This window comes from Mus pahari, chromosome 19 (assembly GCF_900095145.1).
Source record: "Mus pahari chromosome 19, PAHARI_EIJ_v1.1, whole genome shotgun sequence".
Classification (NCBI taxonomy): domain Eukaryota; kingdom Metazoa; phylum Chordata; class Mammalia; order Rodentia; family Muridae; genus Mus; species Mus pahari.
The window spans coordinates 35,183,405-35,205,741 of NC_034608.1; the positions used below are offsets into that span (position 1 = coordinate 35,183,405).

Sequence of the window (22,337 nt, forward strand, 5' to 3'; positions counted from 1 at the left end):
CTCCTCCTCCTCCTCCTTCTTCTTCTTCTTCTTCTTCTTCTTCTTCTTCTTCTTCTTCTTCTTCTTCTTCTTCTTCTTCTTCCATAAATTGATAATGTTTCTTTCTAAAACCACATTTGGTGTCCAGAAGGCTGACTGATTAGAACCTTCCTTTGTGACCCTGGAGAGTTTGAATGTTACATACTCAGATTCTAATGATCACGGGCAATCATTAATTGCCTATATCTGACCTACCACCCTGTCAACTATCAGGTAAAACCTATAGAACCTGTTCTTAGTCTATCAATGACTGGCTCTCAGCATCCCTTAGCTAGCACCTGTGACTTATGGCAGCTTCTCTCACTTTTTCTCTCACAATGGCCCTAAGAATGCCCTTTGTCAATGTCCTCATTTATCGTGTTCTTTCTAATGTAACTAATAAAATCTCAAGTAATCACTTCCATGATTTCGTGTTCGAATATATTATTTGGTATACGCTGGGTTCGTGTTTCTGGGCCATGGTCACTCAGTCAACTTTGAGTGTGAACTAATATTCTGTTTTTCCCTTTGATGTGAGGGTTCTGTTTGTATTGGCACTCCAAACGAGCTTGCTGAGAAACCGTATTTAACTCCAAATTTCATCCCCTGGATGATACATCCCTACTTCTTCTCTGGGACACTTCACTGGCATTAAAAGCCATGATCAGAGGGATGTGTTTGTGTGACTGTTGTCTAATGTACATATTAACTGCAGAAAATTTCTAAAACACACTATGCAATAAACAATATGTATAGACCAACCAAAACTTCAGATTCTATGAGCAGCAAATTAAATTAATATTTGTTTCCAGTGAGAATGTGGAGGTAATATTTAATATTAATGTAAACAACACATTTTCAGCACAGAGGGCTAGAAGTACCCTTTTAAGCAGCTTCATGCTACAGGTTTTGAGGTAATCAAAATTTGCATTAAAATAAGCAACTTTAGTCCAGTCTACTTATCAGAAACACACCTAATAATGTTTATCTAAAGTAGATGAGCAAACTGGCATTCACTTGAAAATCACTGCAGGTTCAGTGTTGTTAACAAAGGAAAGCAAATCCCAAAGTGCTGAGCACCATGAATCCCAACCCATTTGCCTCCATTACTCCGTCTAGACTGAGCAACATGGCTGCCGTGTCAATCAAACCGCTCTCCCACCCTCTCTTTAGCTTTTGTTCTATGTCTTAAAAAAGTAGTCTCTTTTAACCTGAGCTCTTAATACCCTGAAAACCCGGTAACTTGGCTTTGCTACTTTGTAGGTTTGTTTTTCAATACTTTATCTCAGCAGTTTCACCCCCTATCACTAGATAAGACACAAAGGATAGGAGAGAGGGGGAGGGGGAGGGGGAGGGGGAGGAGAAGGGAGGGGAGGGGAGGGAAAGGGGGAGAGACGGAGACGAAGAGGGGGAGACAGAGAGACGGAGAGGGAGAGACAGAGACGGAGACAGGCACATAGCACGCACAGAGAGATGCACATTTAATTTCTTCTTGTTTCTTTGTCTTTGGCCATGACTACTAACAACTGCAACCCTGACCGACCACCAACCACCGACCCCACCCGTCGGGAATTGCAGAAACTATCTGCAGCTGACAAAAACCATGCCTCTGCTAGAGCACGAGGCAAATCAGAGGCAGCTGCTGTGAAGCAGCTCCTTATCCCCACACCTGGGATTAAAACGTAAACACTTTCTTACAATCTTTCTGTGTTTTTTAAAGAAGCCAAAATTCCAGAATCCTCACTGCAAAACCCATTGCTACTGGGCCTCCTCAATGCAGAGCCGTGATTCAAGGTTCTCTGTCTGCCAGCAGAACCCAGCTGCACTGGTGCACACTTCAACCTGTGCCCCAGCACTGTTTCTTCTCTCCCCAACCCCTCCTCAGCTGCTCTGATACAGTCTCAGTGACCATGATGCTACCCATAACATCCCTCCCCTGCCTCTCTATCTCTCTTTGATATAATTCCAACCACAGTTTCCCCTCCTGCCTCTCCTCCTAGCTAGCTACCCCTCCCCCCCCACACACACACATACTGACTCTCCCAAGATTTACATCTCCCCCATTTCTTTTCCAGAATAGATTAGGCATCCAAGAGACAAAAACTAAACAGGACAAAACAAGACACAATAAGAAAAGGTAAAAAAAAAAAAAAAAGTCTTTATACCATGGAAGAGACCACTTGAGGTAGAAACAGACCACACGTTTTTGCTTTGAGGACAAGCCTACTGCTGCGGAGTGTTTCCACTGCAATGACCTCTGTGCCCATAGGAACCAAGGACTTAGACAGTGAGATGCCTCCATCTTGGACCAATGTCATGGGGGCCTCACAAGAGGATACACATTTTGACCAGGAAAAATAAATAAAATAGGGCTGACTTGAAAAAAAAAACAAAAAACAAAAACAAAAATACAAAACAAGACAGAGGCATGGTTCGCAGGGTCTCTCTGACATCCACCGGTACTGGAATAGTCATGACGGTACAGAGCCCTCTTCAGCTTCACTCTCTAACAATCCAGAAGACTGTGAAGGCCCTGACATTTTCTAAGTGTTATATTTTCATTTTAACATTTATTTAAGTTCTGAGCATCTTCTTGAATAGAACACATTTATGTAAAACATTTACAGAGAATGTGGGCAATTCGTCCTCTCTGGGCAGCTATAGAACAGGCAAAACCACCCAGAGTGCTTTCTTTAAAGGTACTTGCTTAGGGTCAGCATGCCCTGCATTCTGAGGAAGTCAGAGGAAAAAAAAATGATCTTGGGATATCTGAGGAATAGCCCACCACCAGCCTTTAGTCATTATGTGTTTGGCTTCTCAATTTTCTGGGAGAAAGAAATGGCTTAGCATTCTAACACAAGTGACTTCCTAGATATTTGCACAAGGCCCGGCTGCCCACACCACGGCTTGCATTTACAATGTGAGGATTTTAAATTTGCATGATTTAAAAAGGAAAATTTAGTTATGTGAAATACCTGTGCTGCATCTGACCAAATCCTTTTGTGCCAGTACTTGAAACTTAGAGTATACTGCACTAAAAGTGTTTGTAAGTTCATGCCCTAGAAGTCAAGGAAAACAGTTTTGCTGAGCAATGCATTACCCTCCATCAGACATTCCAAGGTGATCTGTGGTTCAGTAGGTGATGGTTTTGCAACTGAGCCTAATGATCTAGTACAAGTAGTGAACCAGAATCCCACAAGAAGTCATCAGAAAGCCCCATGCATGCATGGAACCAAAATACATGGATAAACTCCACATAGCAGGGTGTATGTCTGTGTTTTATTACTTAAACACTCTTAGAACTAGCATGTCAAAAAACGATGAGCAATTCATTCAGCTACTTTTGCAGTCAATGCCTTAAACTCCTGACCACAGTGTCCCATGGCACCTCAGGAAGGAGTCAGGCTGGCTAGGAACATCTGAGCAGCATCTTCCCTCCTATATAGTGCTTTCCTGAGCAGTGTGTTGTTGCTTCTATTCGTATTCTGAAGGATGTCTGCTGTTCCCATGCCTGCCCTGTAACTGCACAGCCATGAGGAGCATGGGGCAATGCCATTAAATGGAATCTGTTAGAGCCACCTGTGGGAGACAATGCTAGTAATTTTATTTGTGGTGTATTAGTGAAATGGCAGCACTAATTCAGTTCACAGAAGACCCCAACATCTGTCAGATGAAGGGGAATGCAGCTATAGATATCACAGTTTAGCTGTACCAAGTAGGTGTTTTCCCCTGATGTGGTCTTATATAGGCCCTGTGACCTATATAAGCTCTGCCAGGGAATCAGGGGCACATCTGCCCTTGAAAGCAGTACAATGCATGTAGGATTGGGTTTACAGTTGTCAATCAAGGGAGGTACCATGACCACTAAATATCATATGAAACTTGATCACTCTGTTACCAACTTTTACGTATTCCATCCTGGTCACCACATCCCTCTTGATAAATCTTTTATTCTCCATTCTCTGGGGAAGTGGTGAGGTAAAGGAAGGGAATTTTATCACTCAGTAAAGTTTCTTTATTTTTTCTTTTCATGTATATCTGTGGGCAAGAAAATATGTATACATATAAATGTTCCCATAGAGATCTCCAGGTAATGTGGAGAGGCTTCCTGGATCACTCTCTAGCTTATGTTTTGAAGTAGGATTTATCATAGAATTCAGATCTCACCCAATTGTAGTCTCCCATACCAACTTGCTGAAGAAAACACTGTCTCTACAGTAACAGGTGGGGTGCCCTGCACACCTGACATGTGTGTGACTTCTGGGGATCTGAACTCTCGCCCTCTACCTTATGTGACAAGTACTATTTAAATACTAAGACAACTCCCCAGATCCCTAAGAAGTTGAAAGAGTACTTTGAGCCTACTGTCCTAGTGTGATGATGGGGGGATGGTCAATGTTCCTTTGAAGGGAAAACACAAGAGTGAGCCAATTGGGAACCTGGGTTTAGACATTCAAGGTTGGTACAAAGAGCCCTGCTATTCTGTCTTTGTACATACTTCAATGGAGGATTCTGAACAGGGTCTGTGTGCCAACCAACATCAGGGGAAGTGTGTACTGCTGCATGAAATAAGGAAAAAGTTGATTTACTCAAACTCATGAGTCATCTGGTGTCTGAAGAAGATACCTCACAAAGCTGACACCCCTGGGCACAGCAGAACTATCAGGGTGGCTGGAGGACATCACTCCTTTGAAAATGAAGGTGGGGTCCCTCCTCTCTAGAGAAGGTAGGTAGTGAGGTCAGATGGAAAGGCACAGGGCTTCCCAGGGCCCAGTTACAGCTGAAAGGCTTCTTTGGCAGCTAATGACTGCTGAAAGAGGGATGGTCAGATTGTTGTTGTTAATTTAAGGGTGTGGTCCCTGGTAGGTCCTCAATGCTCCATTGCATGGATGAGCATCCCTGATAACTGAACTTCAACAAGTTATTTAAAAAAAAAATAGTATGTAGGTAGGGATCAGGGAACATGGGAGTCCCTAGAAGGAACCATAATGAGAGAGTGGGGAATGAATATGATAAAAAATATGCCATAGGCATGCATGAAAACTCTCAAAGAATAAATGAAAAACACATGTTTAAAAAGTGAGTGAAGCCAAAAGAGAAAGGAATGGACAGCCTGCTTCATCCAAGGAAAGATGAAGACAGCAAGGTCAATTGCCCGAATAACCCTGTTACCACGGTACCTGTCTTTACACAAACAGTTTTACTGGGGTACCTCCATCATGGAGGAATATCCAAATATCAACTGTGATTCCCTGTCAGGCAGGGGAATGGAGTCAACACCTTGAAGGTGGGGAACCAAGTCATGACATTTCCAGCCTGGCCGTGGCCAGTCTTGCTCCTTTCTACAGGTGGAAGTCATTGTTTCATAGGAAAACACTGCTTCAGAAACAATAAGTGCCCAGCTGCAATAGTTTAAGGACAGAATGAGAATTAACATGGGTGCTGAGTTTTGCAAAGCTGTGCTAGAGTCCCTGTGGTTTAACGGGTGAGATGGCAAGTTGTTGGGGAGCTGAAGATGGAGACAAACAGCAGCATTACATGTGAGAAAAGTACTGCTGCTAGGATGATGCAAATGTTATCTACCGGGGTAACATTGTAATGCAGCATTCGGCAACACATAAAGGTTGTGCATAACTCTCATTAGGTCGAGAACAAATGTGCTAATTTCATACAGAATCACATGAATGAAAAGTAGCCTTACTTATTTTTCGGACTATCTATTAAAGTGTACAAAATTAATTAGCAAACTTCCTACAATTACAAACTCTGTGCGGCTTCAGTCATCACAGCATGTGGCTAGGCCCATGATTTATGGATCCAAGAATTCCTTCTGAAAAAAATTCCAGTCCAGACTTTTTGGTGCACATGTCTGTAGTGCGGCATATGGGAGGGCTCTGAACAAGTGTGAAGCCTCAGAAACTGAAGCCTCCGACGGGAAGTGTTGAAACCCCACCACACTAAGACAGACAACACTCCTGGTGGTGAATTGCCTTTAGCTACAGCGTCCAGTTTCTTTCCCTCCCACGTTCCCACGGAACAGCAGGATTCTCAGATGTCCCACACACCAGCTGTCCACTCTCTAGCCCACTTGCTTCCCCAAAGGCAGTTTTGCATCCCAGCATTCTAATATTGAAAAAACATGTTTTTTGAAAATATATGCCTGATTGGAAAACAAAACCTAAGCTGGGAATGTATTTCATTTCCATGAAACCAAAGGCATGTCTGGGACACACAAGTCCGTATTGCAAGTTGAACCTTCTACAGCAGTGGTTTTTCCCTCCTTTCCTCAAGGTTATGAAAGAAGTACAATGTCATATTCCAAACTCACACTTAATGTCTGTAAGAAAATGCTTAAAATAACACCTGAGACTGCCTGGAAAGTCATGGACTCTGTATATTCATTGATAAAAGTGTTTTAGCTCCAGGTTTTCCAGTTTTGTGGAGTTACAAAGTCTGGAGCAGAGACTGAAGCAAAGGCCATCCAGAGACTACCCCACCTGGGGATCCATCCCATATACAACCATCAAATCCAGACACTATTGTGGATGCCAACAAGTGCTTGCTGACAGGAGCCTGATATAGCTGTCTCCTGAGAGGTTTTGCCAGTGACTGACAAATACAGAAGTGGATGCTCACAGTTATCCATTGGATGGAGCACAGGGTCCCCAATGAAGGAGCTAGAGAAAGTACCCAAGGAGCTGAAGGTGTTTGCAGCCCCAAAGAAGGAACAAAAATATGAACTAAGCAGTACCCTCAGAGCTCCCTGAGACTAAACCACCAACCAAAGAAAACACATGGTGGGACTCATGGCTCCAGCTGCATATGTAGCAGCGAATGGCCTAGTCGATCATCAATGGGAGGAGAGGCCCCAGTATAGGAGACTGCCAGGGCCAGGAAGCAGAAGTGGGTGGGTTGGTGAGCAGGGGGGGCAGAGATAGGGGTTTTTTGGAGGGGAAACCAGGAAAGGGGATAACATTTGAAATGTAAGTAAAGAAACATCTAATAAAGAAAGAGTGTTTTAGCTTATTTATTCTGTTAGCTCTCCATGATCATATTTTTTCCTGGTTCTTGGAATTGAACCCAGAACTTTGCATACAGCAGGCAAACATTCTACCATCATGCTTTCTCTGTAGCTTCCATTATTAACATTTAAGAGAATGATTTGGATAATTAAGATAATTGTATAAATGTCTATGGAAGTAAAATTTCACCCCAGGTTCTCATTATTCTGACCAATGTTGGGACACCACTAACAGAATTTCCTTTTAAGATTTATAGTACACCCCCCCCTCCAGCTCTGAGGACTGTAATGGGAAATACACAATTAAAATGTAATAACCATTGATGAAATGCATGCATTTAAACTCATGGTACAACCCTACATGGAATCTTCTTAGGCTCTATAAGAGAATCAGTGTCTTATCTGGGAAAAGCAGTAGGCACTCTGAGTCTTTCATCTTTTAGAATATGAGCCTCAGAGAGCTCAGCTCTATCCCGACCATCAAAGGGAATGACAGGTAGCTACTCTCTTACTGAATAAAAGGAGAAAATAAATAAATAATTGAAGGTGGGCAGTGTTTGAACGGGCATGAGTAGGCATGGACACATTTCAAAGTATCAAGCCTGAAGTATAGACATGTGAAGCACAGCCACTCTGATCTTTGGGCCTCAGAATCAATAGGGAAAATTAGTCTACATACTGGGGAGAAGTGGGCAAACAGATGTAAGATACAAATCCTTGTGGACTGAATTATAGATTGTAGAGCCAAAAGAAACATTTCATTTGCTATAGTATGAGCATGCTTCACCAACAGCCTTTTAAAGAAGAGAGATTTTTCATGATCATGTAAAGTAACATGGGCTTAATTGACCTGTGAGACTCAGAGTCTTATTCTGGTCTAATATCCAGTACTTATTTTCAGCATGGTCGACTTCTTTTTTCTTTCCAGTTGAACAATCTCCACATCCTCCCTCTCCTTGCCTGAGTCACACTGATGTCAACCTCTTGCTTTTCTCCTATTACCTCAACTAACCATCTCTAGCTCGAATCAAGTGTGGAAAGGCAATCCCTCTGTGCTCAGCGACGTCTATCTTATGTTCTTGTTATTTTTAGAAGACAGAAATGGGTAAATCAATAGCAGAACAGATGCAAAAACAAAACAAAACAAAAAGAAAACACAACTATCTACATGAAATGAGATTCACAAGCAGAAGTGAAATAACCTTAGCCAAGGCACGCAAGATGCCAGTTGATTGGAGAATATTCAGTGTGTCAGCAGGCACATGCATTCTTTGAACTCACTTAGAAAAGTGTGTGCAGCCTTTCAAGCCATGCAAAGCAAACACAACCATGGGAATCATGGAGTATCCCATGTCAGGCATCAAAGGGAACATCAGTACAAAAACAGCAGCATTAAAGAATACGACACAGGGATCCCATTAGAAGTGACCATACTACATCTAAGGAACATCTTCCCGGCNTCCNCTGAAGAAGTGACAGAATGAGTAAGCNGTGTGCTGCGATGTGTGCTATATATTTATTTTACAAACAAAGAAACTAAGTAATAAAGGCTTAAGTAACTTGTCCAGGGGTCACATATACCATGGTTGTGAAACGAGACGAAACCCAACATCAAATTCCAAAGCCTCACTCGAATGTACACATTTAAATTATGAAATCAAACGTTTTTCATCTCCGGTGTCAGAACAGCCAGAGCTTGCTGGGGTTTGGATGTAGAAGGTTATCTAAGTGTCACCGAGACTCCCACTGAGGACAAAGAATTAAAACAAGAGAGAAATGAGGGGGGGGAAGGCCACCCTTTCTCTGCTGCGTATAAGGTGCATTTTAAATGATGGCTAATTTTAATTTTTGAAACACTACTGGTGATTATGCATTGTTAAATGTTGTTCATGTGTCCGTAGCAAAGCTAGAAGCAATTTGTCTGCAACAGAAACGAGTGGTTGGAGGAAAGTTAACAAAACCAGCAACCAGAAAAGCATGGGGGACTCATGTTTACAAGGGTTCAAGTTTATGTTATAGTCAAGATCAATTATGGTGAGAAATGAAAGAATTAATTATAAACTGAGGCTGGGAGCATAATGTGCACCCATGGTTGTTTGTTGCTGAGTAATGATTTTGAAGATGAATTTTCTACTGAATCGTCTTGGTTTTTACTGCTTCTTTTAATAGATTCCCACTATCTGTGAGCCTGGGTTTAGTGAGTCCACACTGTTTTCTCTTAAATTAAAAGGAAATCAAGTACAGCACTGGTTTGGGAATTTAGTAACTCAACCATTTAAAAAAAAAAAAAATGACTGTATCAAAGGACTTTTAATTACCTGGCCTCACTTTCATGCAATTTCCAGTTAAGAGCCAGAGGTCCACTCAAGAATATTAATGCTCGCATCATCTTTAGAAATCTCTGGCTTTATGGCTTTCATTTTCTAATGCTGTCAATGCTTGTTGTAATGAGCTGAGGGGTGTGCGTTTACACAGGGCAGAGCAAGCCCAGGCTCTTGCTGCTGACTTCAAGTCCAGTGGTAACATAGATCCACAGTTCAGGCAGCTCTCCTGTGTACTTCAGCACAGCCACAAGCCTTCTCAGGAATAGGGACAAGTGTCAGCACACACAGCGGTGCTTACATGCTTCTTCAAGCATTCATAAACATTTTCCCTAAGCTTAGATGTAGGCGCCCACCCTACAGAACCCCAGGCCAATGTATACCCTGAAGACAAAAACTAATTCTCTTTAAAACTAGAACTCTACAGAGCCCTTTCCTTTGCTGATGATGCTGCAGGAAGGAAAAGGGTATGGGGAGAGACAGAGAGAGAGACAGAGACAGAGACAGAGACAGAGAGACAGAGAATATATGTGAATGTGAGAAATGTATACACATGCAGTGTGAGCTTGTGTACCTTTGTGCAAGAATGCAGTGGGAATGCATACACACACAGGCACATGTGCCTATGCATGTACAGGTATATGTGTGAGCATGTGTGTCTGTGAGAATGAGCAGGTTTTTGCAGTATGTGCATGTGTACGTGTACATGCCCATGAGCACACATATATAGTCATGTGTGTTTGTGTACATGCATTCCTAAATACATACTAATGTGCACAGACATGCGTGTATGTATGTGGTCGTTGCTAGGAGAAAAACCAGTGTCTCACAGGACATCACCAGGAGCATCTCTCCTGAAGAACTGCGCTAGACTATTTCTACTGAGATAGAAAGTAGGTTTTCTAATGCACAGAGTTGATATTCCCTCACCAGGTAAGTGCATAAGACAAATGTCTGAAGTCAAAGTTCACGCTAATAAATTACACTCTGCAAGGACCATCCTAGCTCCACTGATGTTAATGTTACTGTCTTTTCCCAATGTGTCATGCATGAAATACACTGCAGTCTTACGCACGCCTACTTGAACTGGGTATCATAACCACAGAAATAAGAGAAAATAAATGACAACTATCAGCTAAACTGCCACAGAATCATAGAGCATGCATCCATCAGTGGAGTATTCTGGTCCTTCACTAGATACAGAACTTCTCAGGGCCTAAGAAATATCTTTTATTTTCCCAGAGGATCCTGCACACCCACAAAATCAAGCATAAAAGTTGTGGTTGGTAGCTGCTAGAAATGTTTTAGGACTCTCAGGCTAAAAAGAGTGAATCAACAAAATTTGAATCAGCGGCTGAATGATCAGACCCATGGCTTCTGGTCCATGAGGCCACCCACTCAGGAAAGACTCCACTGGAGCCAGCTGCAGGCCCAGGCTCAGGCTATGGTGTTGGGGTGGACACAGCTCTGTGGTGGCTCTGTATTTCTGGGAACATGGGGCTGCACAAACTGTTTTCACTCTTTCTCCCTTTGTCAGAGATGCAGGAGACACAGGTAACCAGCAGCCTGTGTTCATAGGCTGCCTTCTTTTTTTTGACTGCTCTCTGTCCCTTCCTCCCATAACCCAGCTATCTTAAAGCTGAACTTTTAGAAAGAAGCATCCCTTTACCTGTATCTGTGCCTTCTTCAGTTGTTATAATCCCAACAGTTAAGATCATCAGTTCTTTTTTAAGCATTCTCTTACTGTGGCAGAACACTAAGCCTGGTGTCTATTGATTAGCACATGCCTATGGGTCTGAGGGCTCTAGCTGAGCTTATGCAGTAATTTCAAAGGGTACAGCAGAACTTCGGACTTGTGATCCTAGGATGCCTAGTGTTGGACCCCCTGCCAATGGAACAGTGGTATCTGACTTGCAGTGAACAAAGCTGGAGAAGGACCAACTCTGCCTGCTATAGAGAACTGCTAGGGTTGTCAAGTACTGACAAGAAGAAACTGGTGTGACACTGCCCTCAGCACCTAAGTCAAAAGAAGTGGTTGAGAGCTTCACTCTGGCTGTATCCTTCCTGTCATAACCTGAACATGGCTAAAAAGATGTGCAGGCTACATAATCCTCAGACAGGGGTCCTAGTTGCTCTTCTGATCCCTCCTGGTCCACACCATAATTCAGACTGAGTCTGGTAAACTTTGCCTGCAGATACACACAAGCGCCAGAGTTCCCAAGAAAGGTGAAGCATGGTTCATGCAGTGCCGCCCTGTAACTACTTTTGATGACTCCCGCCCTGAAGATACTCTGGCAAGAAATCCTCCCTTGAGGGATGTGAAAGCCAGGCAGTGTCAGAGGCAGAAGGCGAGACTCAGTGCTAAAAATCCAGCCTGTCCCAGAGCAGGCTGCCTATTGATCCAGGGAATCATGGGGCTAAGCTCTGTGTCAAGATCCACCTTCCTGTGGCTGAGTTGAGAGGTAGATGAAAATGTCACAGTTTTGCACAGGGAAATGATTGTGAAATAAGTGACCAAGTAGGCATAATCTCTTTTCCTGTGGATCAGGGGTTAATTTGGTGACCTGAACTGAGCCGGCCATGCTGCACAGATATAGAAATATTTTATTTGTAAAGGATTTCAGGGATGGTATACACACTGAGTGAGGGCCATCTTAACCACAGAAGATTCTATCTCTATCCTCAACGGTCATGCTCACTAACAGGTTTTCAGGTCTGTAAGGGAAAGAAAATAAACTAGTTGTTAAAACTGAGTTAAGAGTTGATGTATTGGTCAGGCGGTGGTGGTGCCCACCTTTAATCCCAGCACTTGGGAGGCAAAGACAGGTGGATTTCTGAGTTTGAGGCCAGTCTGGTCTACAAAGTGAGTTCCAGGACAGCCAGGACTACATGGAGAAACCTTGTCTCGAAACAAAACAAAACAAACAAACAAAAAAAAAACAAAATAAAAAAAGTGTTGTTGTATTATTTAATTTCTCTTCAAATTGCTACCTATCAACATACAGGTTGTGGGATATGGGGGAGTTCCTTCGTTTCTTAGATACATTGTATCATAATAAAAAAAAAAAAACAAATAATATTTTAAATACCCATTACCTCACACAGTTATTTGTGTGGTGGAAATCTTCCAAACCCACATTCCCAACTATTGAAAGCATGTGCGATATGTTGCTGGCCATAGTCATTCTATTATCCAGTCATACACGAGACCTTACTTCTGCTTCAACTTCTTACCTGTCTAACTAAGCTTCATTAAAACATAGGTGTTAATAATGGCTCTGTACTGAATACCCAAGATTCACATTTTAGCCTCAATTGTTATTCCTAAGAATATAGAGAAACAAGGTCTGAAGAGACAACATGGAAAGTGCCTTGCAGGCCATTGAAACTGTCACAGAGGTGCAGGAATCACTGGAGAGAAGAATGCAGGTCCCCCCTTCTGCACACTGCTTGTATAGAGAATCAACTATTTCAAAGACAGAGGCTGATAACCATGTACAATATGTTGCTGGCCATAGTCATTCTATTAACCAGTCATACACCGTGAAAACTATCTGACCAAGCTCCTCCCTGTATTGTACCGTGTAGTGAAAAGAATCTAGAATGTCCTTTAAGGCTCTGCCAGTGTGAGTTGGCTGTCTCAAGGATGAGACAGTATAAACCCAGCTCACTGTTGGGGTGTTCAGGTGGTCTAGGGGTTCCCCTCAGGTTGAGCCCGGCATCCCTCAAAAAACCCACTATACAACCCTACCTTCTTTCCATTCACACACCGTCCTCAAATAAGGTCATCAATTTTTCTCAGTTTTCTTGTGCATGTTGCCTCCTTACTCTGAAAAGATCTCTTACCATGCATGCTTATTCAGACCCATATGCAGGGCACGGCACCAGCAGACACTTATCTTCTGAGTCTTTGAACAACACTTCAGGATGTAGGCTCTATTTGGTTAGTCCTTGGGAACAGCTCATTCAATTCAGCATGACCATTATTATTATTATTATTATTATTATTATTATTATTATTATTATTACAGTGCAGTGCTAGAGAGCTGTAAAATACCCAGTGAGAGACTAAAGAAAGTGGAAGGAAAAATGAGACCTCTAAAAGTCCCACACATTAAAGGCTTGTTTTATGTAAATGCATGTGAATGGTTTTGTGCACCTGTGAGTGCGGTGCCCACTGAGGCCAGAGAGGACAGAAGAACTCCTTGACTTGGAGGTATCGTTGTGAAATGCCTGATATGGGTTCTAACAAGTGAACCTGGACCCTCTTATAGCAGGAAGTGTTCTTCTGCATTGAGGCATCTCTCCATCCATGATAAATGAATTCTTAGGCCCTAATGCCTACCAACTGAATCCTGCTTATACAGTATCTTTATAAACAGGAACATATCACACATGGATACTGTGTACATGTGCTTGTGTTTTATACACACAGTCTCATGCTTATCTCTAACCCTGGAGGACAAGCAGTCCTTGAGAATTGCAGCTTCTAAAGATAAGCAGATCTGGGCTTAATTCTGCTGACACTGAGCAACACAGTTCAATTCTGAAAAAAAGAATGAAACTATTTTAGTCAGTGCTCCATCAACTTTAAATGATAGTAACAGGTAATTTTATTTCATTTGCAGAGTCCTTGTGAGGATGGATTAGAAAACGCATTTAAGACATTATACACTAATAGACTTATCTATCTCTCTGCCTATGAGTTGTCGTATATACCTCAATACTTATCCCTAGGTAGCTGTATACTTATCTCTCTATGTACCATATTTATCCATCCTTCCATCCATCTATCATCTATCTGTTATCCATCTGCTATTTATTTATCTATCATCTGTTTGTTATCGGTGATATGTTTATCTTGCTGTGATCATCTGCCATCTACTTTTCTACCATCTATCTATCTATCTATCTATCATTTTAGGTTTTGTCAACCATCTATCTATAAATATTTTATCATATATCTGTGTGACAGTAATCTACCTATCATCTGTGTATATAGATCATCTGTCAACCAATTCTTTATCTATCCTCTACGATGCATCTTTCTCACAACCATCTCTCACCTTCTTTTTAATCTATCATCTTTTTGTCCCCTACCTTTTCTATTTATCCATGTACCCAATTATCTATACATCATTGGCATATCTACCTACCATATATCTATATATCTAATCCATGTGTCCTTCATCTGCCACCTAACCAGCTAACCAGCTAACCAAACACACACACACACACACACACATGCATTTTTAAGACAAAAATGCCAGAATTTCTTAGAACTCATTATAAGTAACATATAGCTTTGTGTCTCATTAGAAATTTATTAAATAGAGTTATACTAATTGTTTGGTCCATAGAGCAAATAATACCTGAGAAGATGAGTATTTTGTTACTGGCTCAAATTTTTCTGTACTTATCAGTTAAAATCCATTCATTGTTTCTATAATAACTATAAACTTATTTGCTAAGAAGTTCCAAAAGAGAACCTTTGAAGAAATACTCCACATGGACAACTTTAGAAAGAAATTTATGAATACTTCCATTAGGATTACAGAGTTAAATTCGGTGACTAAATGCATTAATTGGGATACTTTCCTTATTGTTTTCACATTTATTACGTTGCTTAATCTCCTCATGTACAAATAATAATTTGCAGAAACAAGATTTATTTGAAAGTGTTGCCAGAAATCATGCATTCCATGCCCACATTAAGACCATTGCCAAGATTATCTTATTTTTTAACAGATCTTTGAACTTTGGACAATTTCCTCATTCCAAGCCAGTGAATATAAATTAAAATTTTAAGCAGCAATCTGCTAATACCAAAGAAATTCTAATTTCGGAAAGCAGTGCTACTTTAAGGACCACAGGGAAATGCTTTAACAGCTGATTTAGTACTTTTATCTAAATTCAATTTCCATTAAATATCTTGGATAATATATTAACATTTTTAAGTGTTTAGATTAACAATAATTAGATTGTTTGCAGAAATTACTACATGTGTTCTCTCTTCAAAACAGCAAGTACTAGAGCAAACTGAAAATCTACATTATTTTTTTAAAATTAGTGTAAATCACACATTGGAAACTGCTGTAACTGTCTTTCTGGTCACCACAATGCCTCTGCCTTCTCTCATGCAGATATATTTTTTTTCTGTCCTGTGCACTCCCCAAATCTTGGCTTGATAAGTTGGAAGTGCCTCCCAGCCCTGGGGGCTTGAGGTATCAATGAAGGAGGGGAGCTGTCAGTGAGAACTCTGATCTCTTTCCAATCAATTCTCCCATCTCTACTCCTCTATCAGGTTGGTAAAAGTCTGATGTTCAGTGATAAATAATGATTATATTCAGATATTAAATATCTGAATTGGTTTTGTTGATGACAGATTTTTGTATTTCATGATTTTTTTTTTTCAAAATTAGTTTATGGGTTTTTTTTGGTAATTATCAGATAAATTATTAACCATTTGAAATGTAACTTACAAAATCATTTTTACATATACTGAAAGCAGATTTGAGCTAACATATCTATGCACTTTTCCAGTTATGTTTCCTCAGGATCCTGACTCAAACATGAAATACTTTCCAACAGAAAAAATTCATCAATATCTTAAAACTATACTATCATCCATCATGACAATGGATAAAACCCACAGTAGAGCAGGAAGATTTGATCAAAGGGGGCACTTAGCCATCACTTAACTCCAAAGGCTTCTATATCAGCTATTGGTAATCAGAGAAACCCATGGAATATGCATATGGACTTTGTCCAGAAAAAGAGTAGAATTGTAAGGATTCCTGGACAGTGGACACATTGTCTACCCTTTGAACAGATATCATCAAAAGATGTAGAAGTAAGGCCAGAGGAAACAAACTCACGTGTGATTCAGGTCTCAAAGGAAAATGGCAATTATAACTGAATTTTAACGTTAATCCAAAGACAAAGGGGAGGGTGAGGTTGGAGAATCGTGGAGGGCAGACCAGAAAGGAGGACAATATTTGAAACATAAACAAATAAAATAATTAATAAAAAAGTTAATCCAACCATGGACCATAAATCAGCCTGCTGCTATCCGAAAACTTTGCTACTTCTTGACAGTCACACACTTAACAGTGTTTATACAACTCTAGAAACTGGCAATGGTTTATCTGAAAGTGTAGTGACCTCACAAATGAGTCTGGGAGAGCAGGCTGGTATCTGCAGCATTAATGCATGGGTCACTTAAGTTACAATATTAATAAGTCTTCATACAACTTTATGTGGTTGTATTACACTATAGTATACTATTTTATAACCCATTGCAACCAGTTAACCACATTCCAACTAAGTTCAGTTAAATTAACCATGTACAGAGTTGAACTTTCCAAAAAGAACATGCATGCACATGTACTCAGTATTAGAGCAAACCATGACACATGTAAAGCAAACTATGTGGGTTGCTGAAAGTCAATAACTAAGGGCTCCACTCATAATTCATTTTTCTTAACTCATAGTCACCAGAGTATACATAACTCACAAATGATAGCTCTTGTATTACACATGAAAGAAAATTAAAAACCTCTATGCCAAACTGAATTACGTACACCTTATGCCTCATGACCACAGGTACACAGTTCAGTTATTTCAAATCTAACAGAGACAATCATTTCCTTAACCAAAGTGTACTCTTCTTCAGTCACATCTACACCCAACAACCTTAGAACTGACAACAACATCGGAAAGGATAAATCTGACGTCAAGCACAAAACTCAAATTCCACTGCTTTGGAAAAACCAAACAAGAGTGAGGCCAAATTAATTTATAAACTAAAAATTCTTACTGGCAAAAAAATCCCTCCTTTCATGAGACCACCTTACTTCAGTCCTAGTTACTAGTTTGATTGCTGAGGAAATGTTTTAGTAAGCCTCTACTAGGTTAAAAACAAACACTTTATGACGAAGCAGCCCCAACAAATTTATATGTGTAACCCTCAGATGTTACCATTGTAGTCAACAAAACAATCTGATTCATAAATTCAGACCAATGAAGGAGAAGTTACACATTTTTTTTCTACTTCTTTGGCAGACATAGAAGACAGTGTTGTATCTGCTTGATGATGTATTAAAGGACAGCCAAGTACTTCCTCCGTACAACCCATCTGCATCATCATCTGCATCAGTATCCCATAGCAGCATTTAGCAGATCGGTGTGCATCATGCCAAGTGCCACCGCCTCCTACCTTCATACATGGCCTTGAAACCCTGAGCGCTCACTGCAAAGTCCGTGGTGAACCAGAGCGTGAGGAGCGACCCGGTGCTCACAATGGACGAAGGCAGCTGGAATCCTGACAGCCTGGATTAAAAGAGAGAGGAAGAGTCAGAAAAGCTTCAGTTAAATGTGATGCATTAGAATTTAAGTGCACACATTTGCCAGTGGAGCTGGTTTACTGATATTTCTTGATAATGGTTTTTGTTGTTGCTGTTGAAAGTTACTTTATTATGAGGCTCAGGCTAACCTTGAAGTGGTCTTTCTTCTGTCTTAGGCTTCTGAGTGCTGGGATGACACATATTACACCATGTCCCGCTTTGATTATTCTTATTTACATTACCTTTTTCTAAGTGACATCATCAAAGACTTAGGTAACCATTGTAGGAGTATTTGATATTAACATACTTGTTTATTTATGTAACTTTTGAGAAAACTCCTTTGAAGGAATTATTCACCAACGTGATATCCTGAGCAGAATGGATTAGGGCTACATAGTACTATAAAAGGAAACGTATAAAATGAAATGTATGTCAGGTGAGACAGGGACACTCCACACATACTTTAGCATGTCAGACAGATCACCCACACATGCTTCACCATGTGCGACAGGATATATGGCACATGCTTATGTGTTCAGTCATCATTGGGTACTTGTCATATCTAGCATGGCATCTCTTTGTTCTTATATTTACTTCAAAGAAATGGTGGTTTCTGTAGAGGAGAAGCTATATGCTTGGCATTGAACACAGTAAAACTCAGTTACCATCTTCAGAAATCACATCATTGATCTTAACATTTAGTTTCAAGGTAAATTCTTCAGTTTGTGATTAAAAAAAAATATTTCCAGCCATCACTATGTTTGAGTAATTTTCAAAGTTTTAATGGCAATAATCAGAGCTCAGAAAGAGTGAATTAGTGACTATGTATGTGTACTACTTTGAAAACCAATAGATTCATAAAAGGTCAAAAGGAAACTAAAACAGATTATACTTCATGTTATTTCATAACTAAAGAAATCTAGTGGTAGATATATGCAGTAGTAGAGTAGCCAGCACACTAGGCGATCATGCAGAAGGCAGAGCATATGTGCACCCTCTGCAGAAGGGATGGTGGTTTGCCAGTTAGCCTGCACGAGTAGTGGCCTTATCACAGCTTCTGAGAATTATAGAAGCAATGGTCTGGATGGACTCAAGATGACCCATTATTACCAATGAAAGCATGATAATTTAGTAATAAGATGACAGGACTAATAGGCTTGAAAATAATATTATATTCAAATGAGCAAATGAGGATTATTATACCAACATGAATCAAGCTGACTAAGCTTTTTGTTAATGTCATTTGTTTCAACTTTTGGTATATTTAGAAAAAAATTAGTTCTCAGGCTAAGAGATGACTCAATCTGCAAAATGTCTGTTGTTCAACCATGAAGACCTAAGTTCAGATCTTAGCACCTGGGTAAAAGGAGTTGTGTATACAGTAAGCCCGTATGTCAGGGATGGGAACAGGTAGATTCCTGTAGCTCATTAGGCAGTAAGTCTGACCACATCCATGAGTTTCAGCTTCAGTGAAAAATCCAGTCTCATAAATTAATTGAGTGGATGACCGAGAAAGACCCTGAACCTTAACCTTAAGTCTCTATGTGTATGTATAACGTGTGCCTGGATGTGAACATGTATACATCATATACTTCACACAACCCCCATGAAAACAACTGAATTTAAATCTTTTATTAAGTATCATCAATAAAAGAAGAACTCCTAACCCCCCCAACCTTAATCTCATCCTAGTATCCTAACAATACAAAAAGAAATAAAAGCAAGAAGGAAAAACAAACAAACAAACTAGGGAAAGACACATCAGAAACAAAAGTACAGGCCAGTACCTCCAGAGTTCATGGGAAATCATCGATAAAATACTTGAAAACTGAATCCAGGCATATCTTAAAAAGGTCATCTGCAGTTAGGTGGGACGTGCGGATGATTCAAAATATGTCAATAACTAAAAGTAATGAACCAGATAAACAGACCTAAAGACAAAAATCACATCATCATCTCAAAAGATGCAGAGAAAGTCTTTGATAAAAATGCTCCATTCTTTCATGATAAGAGTTCTGTAGAGAGTAGGCCTGGAGAGAACATAGTGTAACATCATAAATAATACATATAACATAGCCACAGCCAACAGCCTAAATGGAGAAAAGTTCCAAGAAATCCCATAAAATCGGGAAGAAGAAAATGTCTTCCATTTCCTCTACTCTTTTTCAATATAGAGATTTATCTATAGCAAAATGGAAAGGAAATTAAAGGGACACAAACAGGAAAATAAGTCAAATCATCCCTATTTGCATAGCCTGTGTTATACATAAGAGATCTCAAAAATTGTTATAGCTAAGAAAATGAAAACCACCTGGTATGGATTTGTTGAAAAGGGCCGACCTGTGATCAGTGGGTCAAAACAGGAAGCATGACATGACATCCATGAACACACCTGACTTCTGGTTTTAAAAAGTACAAAAAAATGGGAAATTCAACAACTGGGTCTCCGTGAGCAAAAGTTGTCCTCGAGCCAGTTAATACTTTTTATAATACCATGATTCCCCCAAGTAGAAACCTAAAATGTAAAATTATACAATTTTTATTAAAAACAGGTCAAGTCTTTAAGGCCCATGGAAGAGTCCCTTTGTGTTATACTACATTTATCATCCATGAGAGGAAAAGTCAATAAATTGGATTTCATAAAACTTTAAAACTTTTCTCTTTATAAAATACCCTATTAAGAGGATCCAAAGACATTCAGCAGCCTGGGAGAAGGTATTTGCAAGTCAATTATCTGGACAAGCTAAATTATCTAGAATATATAATAGACTCAACAGAAAAAAAAAAAACATGCAATAAAATTAGAAAACAGGCAAAATACACAAAAATCATTTCCTAGTTTGCTTTCTGTTGCTGTGATAGAAAAAGACACAAAATCAACTTGGGGAAGAAAGGATTAATGTAACTTAATGATCACAGTCCACCATCAAGGGAAGCCAGCCCAAGCATGAACCAGAAGGTAGGAAGTGAAACAGACACTATGGAGGAACACTGCTTTTTTGGCTTCTAGACTCATTATCAGCTACCTGTCTTAAAGCACCCCCTAAGGATGGCGCTGCCCACAGTGGGCTACATCCTCCTACATCAATTAGGAATCAAGACATTGCCCCCAAAGACATGACCACAAGCCAATGGGACAGTGGCAATTCCTCTTTTCAGATTTGTCTGGTCAATGAGTATGATGAGCCATCACAGATCAAGTCACAGACAGAAGACAGGTAGATGGCAAGGAAGGCCATAAAACTATATTATGCAACTTCTAGTCACTAGAAAAAATGCGATCCAAACCAGGGAAACCTAACCACAGAGCTGTCAGAGGGGCTGAAAGAAAAACAAACAAACAAACAAAAAAAAAAAAAAACAAGGATGCAAAAACTGTTTAAAAGGCAGAGAAAACCTCATGCATTTCTCCCAAAGTGTGCACTGGTGCAGTCACTTTGGAAAACAGTTTGCCACTGTCTTAAAAAATAAACAAGAGGCTGGAGAGAGATGTCTCAGCAGTGAAGAGCAAGGTATGCTAACTCTTGCAAACGTCCTGAATTCAGCCCAGCAGCCACAGCAGGCTCACAAGGATCTCCTGTAACTCCAACTCCAGGGGATTCATGCCCTTTCTCAGCCTCTGTATACACCTGCCCATGTACGGCATACACACCCATACATACATACATACATACATACATACATACATACATACATACATAAATAGGTAAATTTTAAATAATCATGTTAAAACAAATGAACAACCAATGGCTATCAAACTTAATAATTGTTTTTCTTGGAATTTACCCAAAACTTCCTGTAGTGATATAAATGTCATTTTTTTCATGGTTAATATTCTGGTCATGTCTGTATGCTGTGACTTAGTAAGACATTAGAACTAGGGAAGATAGTTAGTGGAGGTATGCTAAATTTCTGTCAACGCTATGAGACTATCATCTTCTGAACATCAAATAACTTAATAAACGAAGGTCATAAAGGTTTAAGACTTTCAAAAATATTAATAAAGTATAAAATAATTACTTACTAGAAACCCCCAACATCTCATCAATAACCATTTCTTCATTAACTTCCAAGTAATAGATGAAACAAAAACACTGAGAATCTTTTATTTAGAAATAGATCATTTTAAACTTTTAAATACATATTTCATTCATTGTGTCCCTTTGGCCCATGATGCATACATACCAGGCATGGTTGTGTGCCCATGGGCCACATTATTTTTCTGCCATAAAAGAAAATAAGCAAGACAAAGCTCAAAGCTGACCAGCTTTGCCGATTTCATTTTTATTTATCAAAGTCCATCTTCAAACACAACACGTGCACACTGGCAGAGAGAATGTCTCTGAGAAGCAAAGTGGCATTTGACACAACAGTGAGGTGACTGTAGACTTCTCCTTCCCCATGGTCATCACTTTGCTCATGTCTTGACTCCTGCCAGAATGTTTCACAATAGAGGCTGCAGGTCATTGCTATGACTTGCCCGCCATAGATAAGAGATGGGAAGGGAGCTCTTCACCCAATGCCAAGCTCCATGCCACAGTTCCCACTGCAGAAAGTCACCATGTCAACCTTGTAAAAGCATCAGGCCTCTGTCCAGTTCCCAGCTGAACTAGTGGCAGGGATAGAACGATC

General features: G+C 40.2%; 1 protein-coding gene across 1 annotated transcript in view; it reads right to left on the reverse strand.

Moving 5' to 3' along the window:
* Csmd1 (CUB and Sushi multiple domains 1) overlaps nucleotides 1-22,337 on the reverse strand; it is a 1,532,231-nt gene that overhangs the window by 1,032,523 nt on the left and 477,371 nt on the right. The window contains exon 3 of the mRNA XM_021218735.2: nucleotides 17,579-17,691. Within this exon, the coding sequence (XP_021074394.1) occupies nucleotides 17,579-17,691 (113 nt within the window). The remainder of the gene's footprint in view (nucleotides 1-17,578; nucleotides 17,692-22,337) is intronic.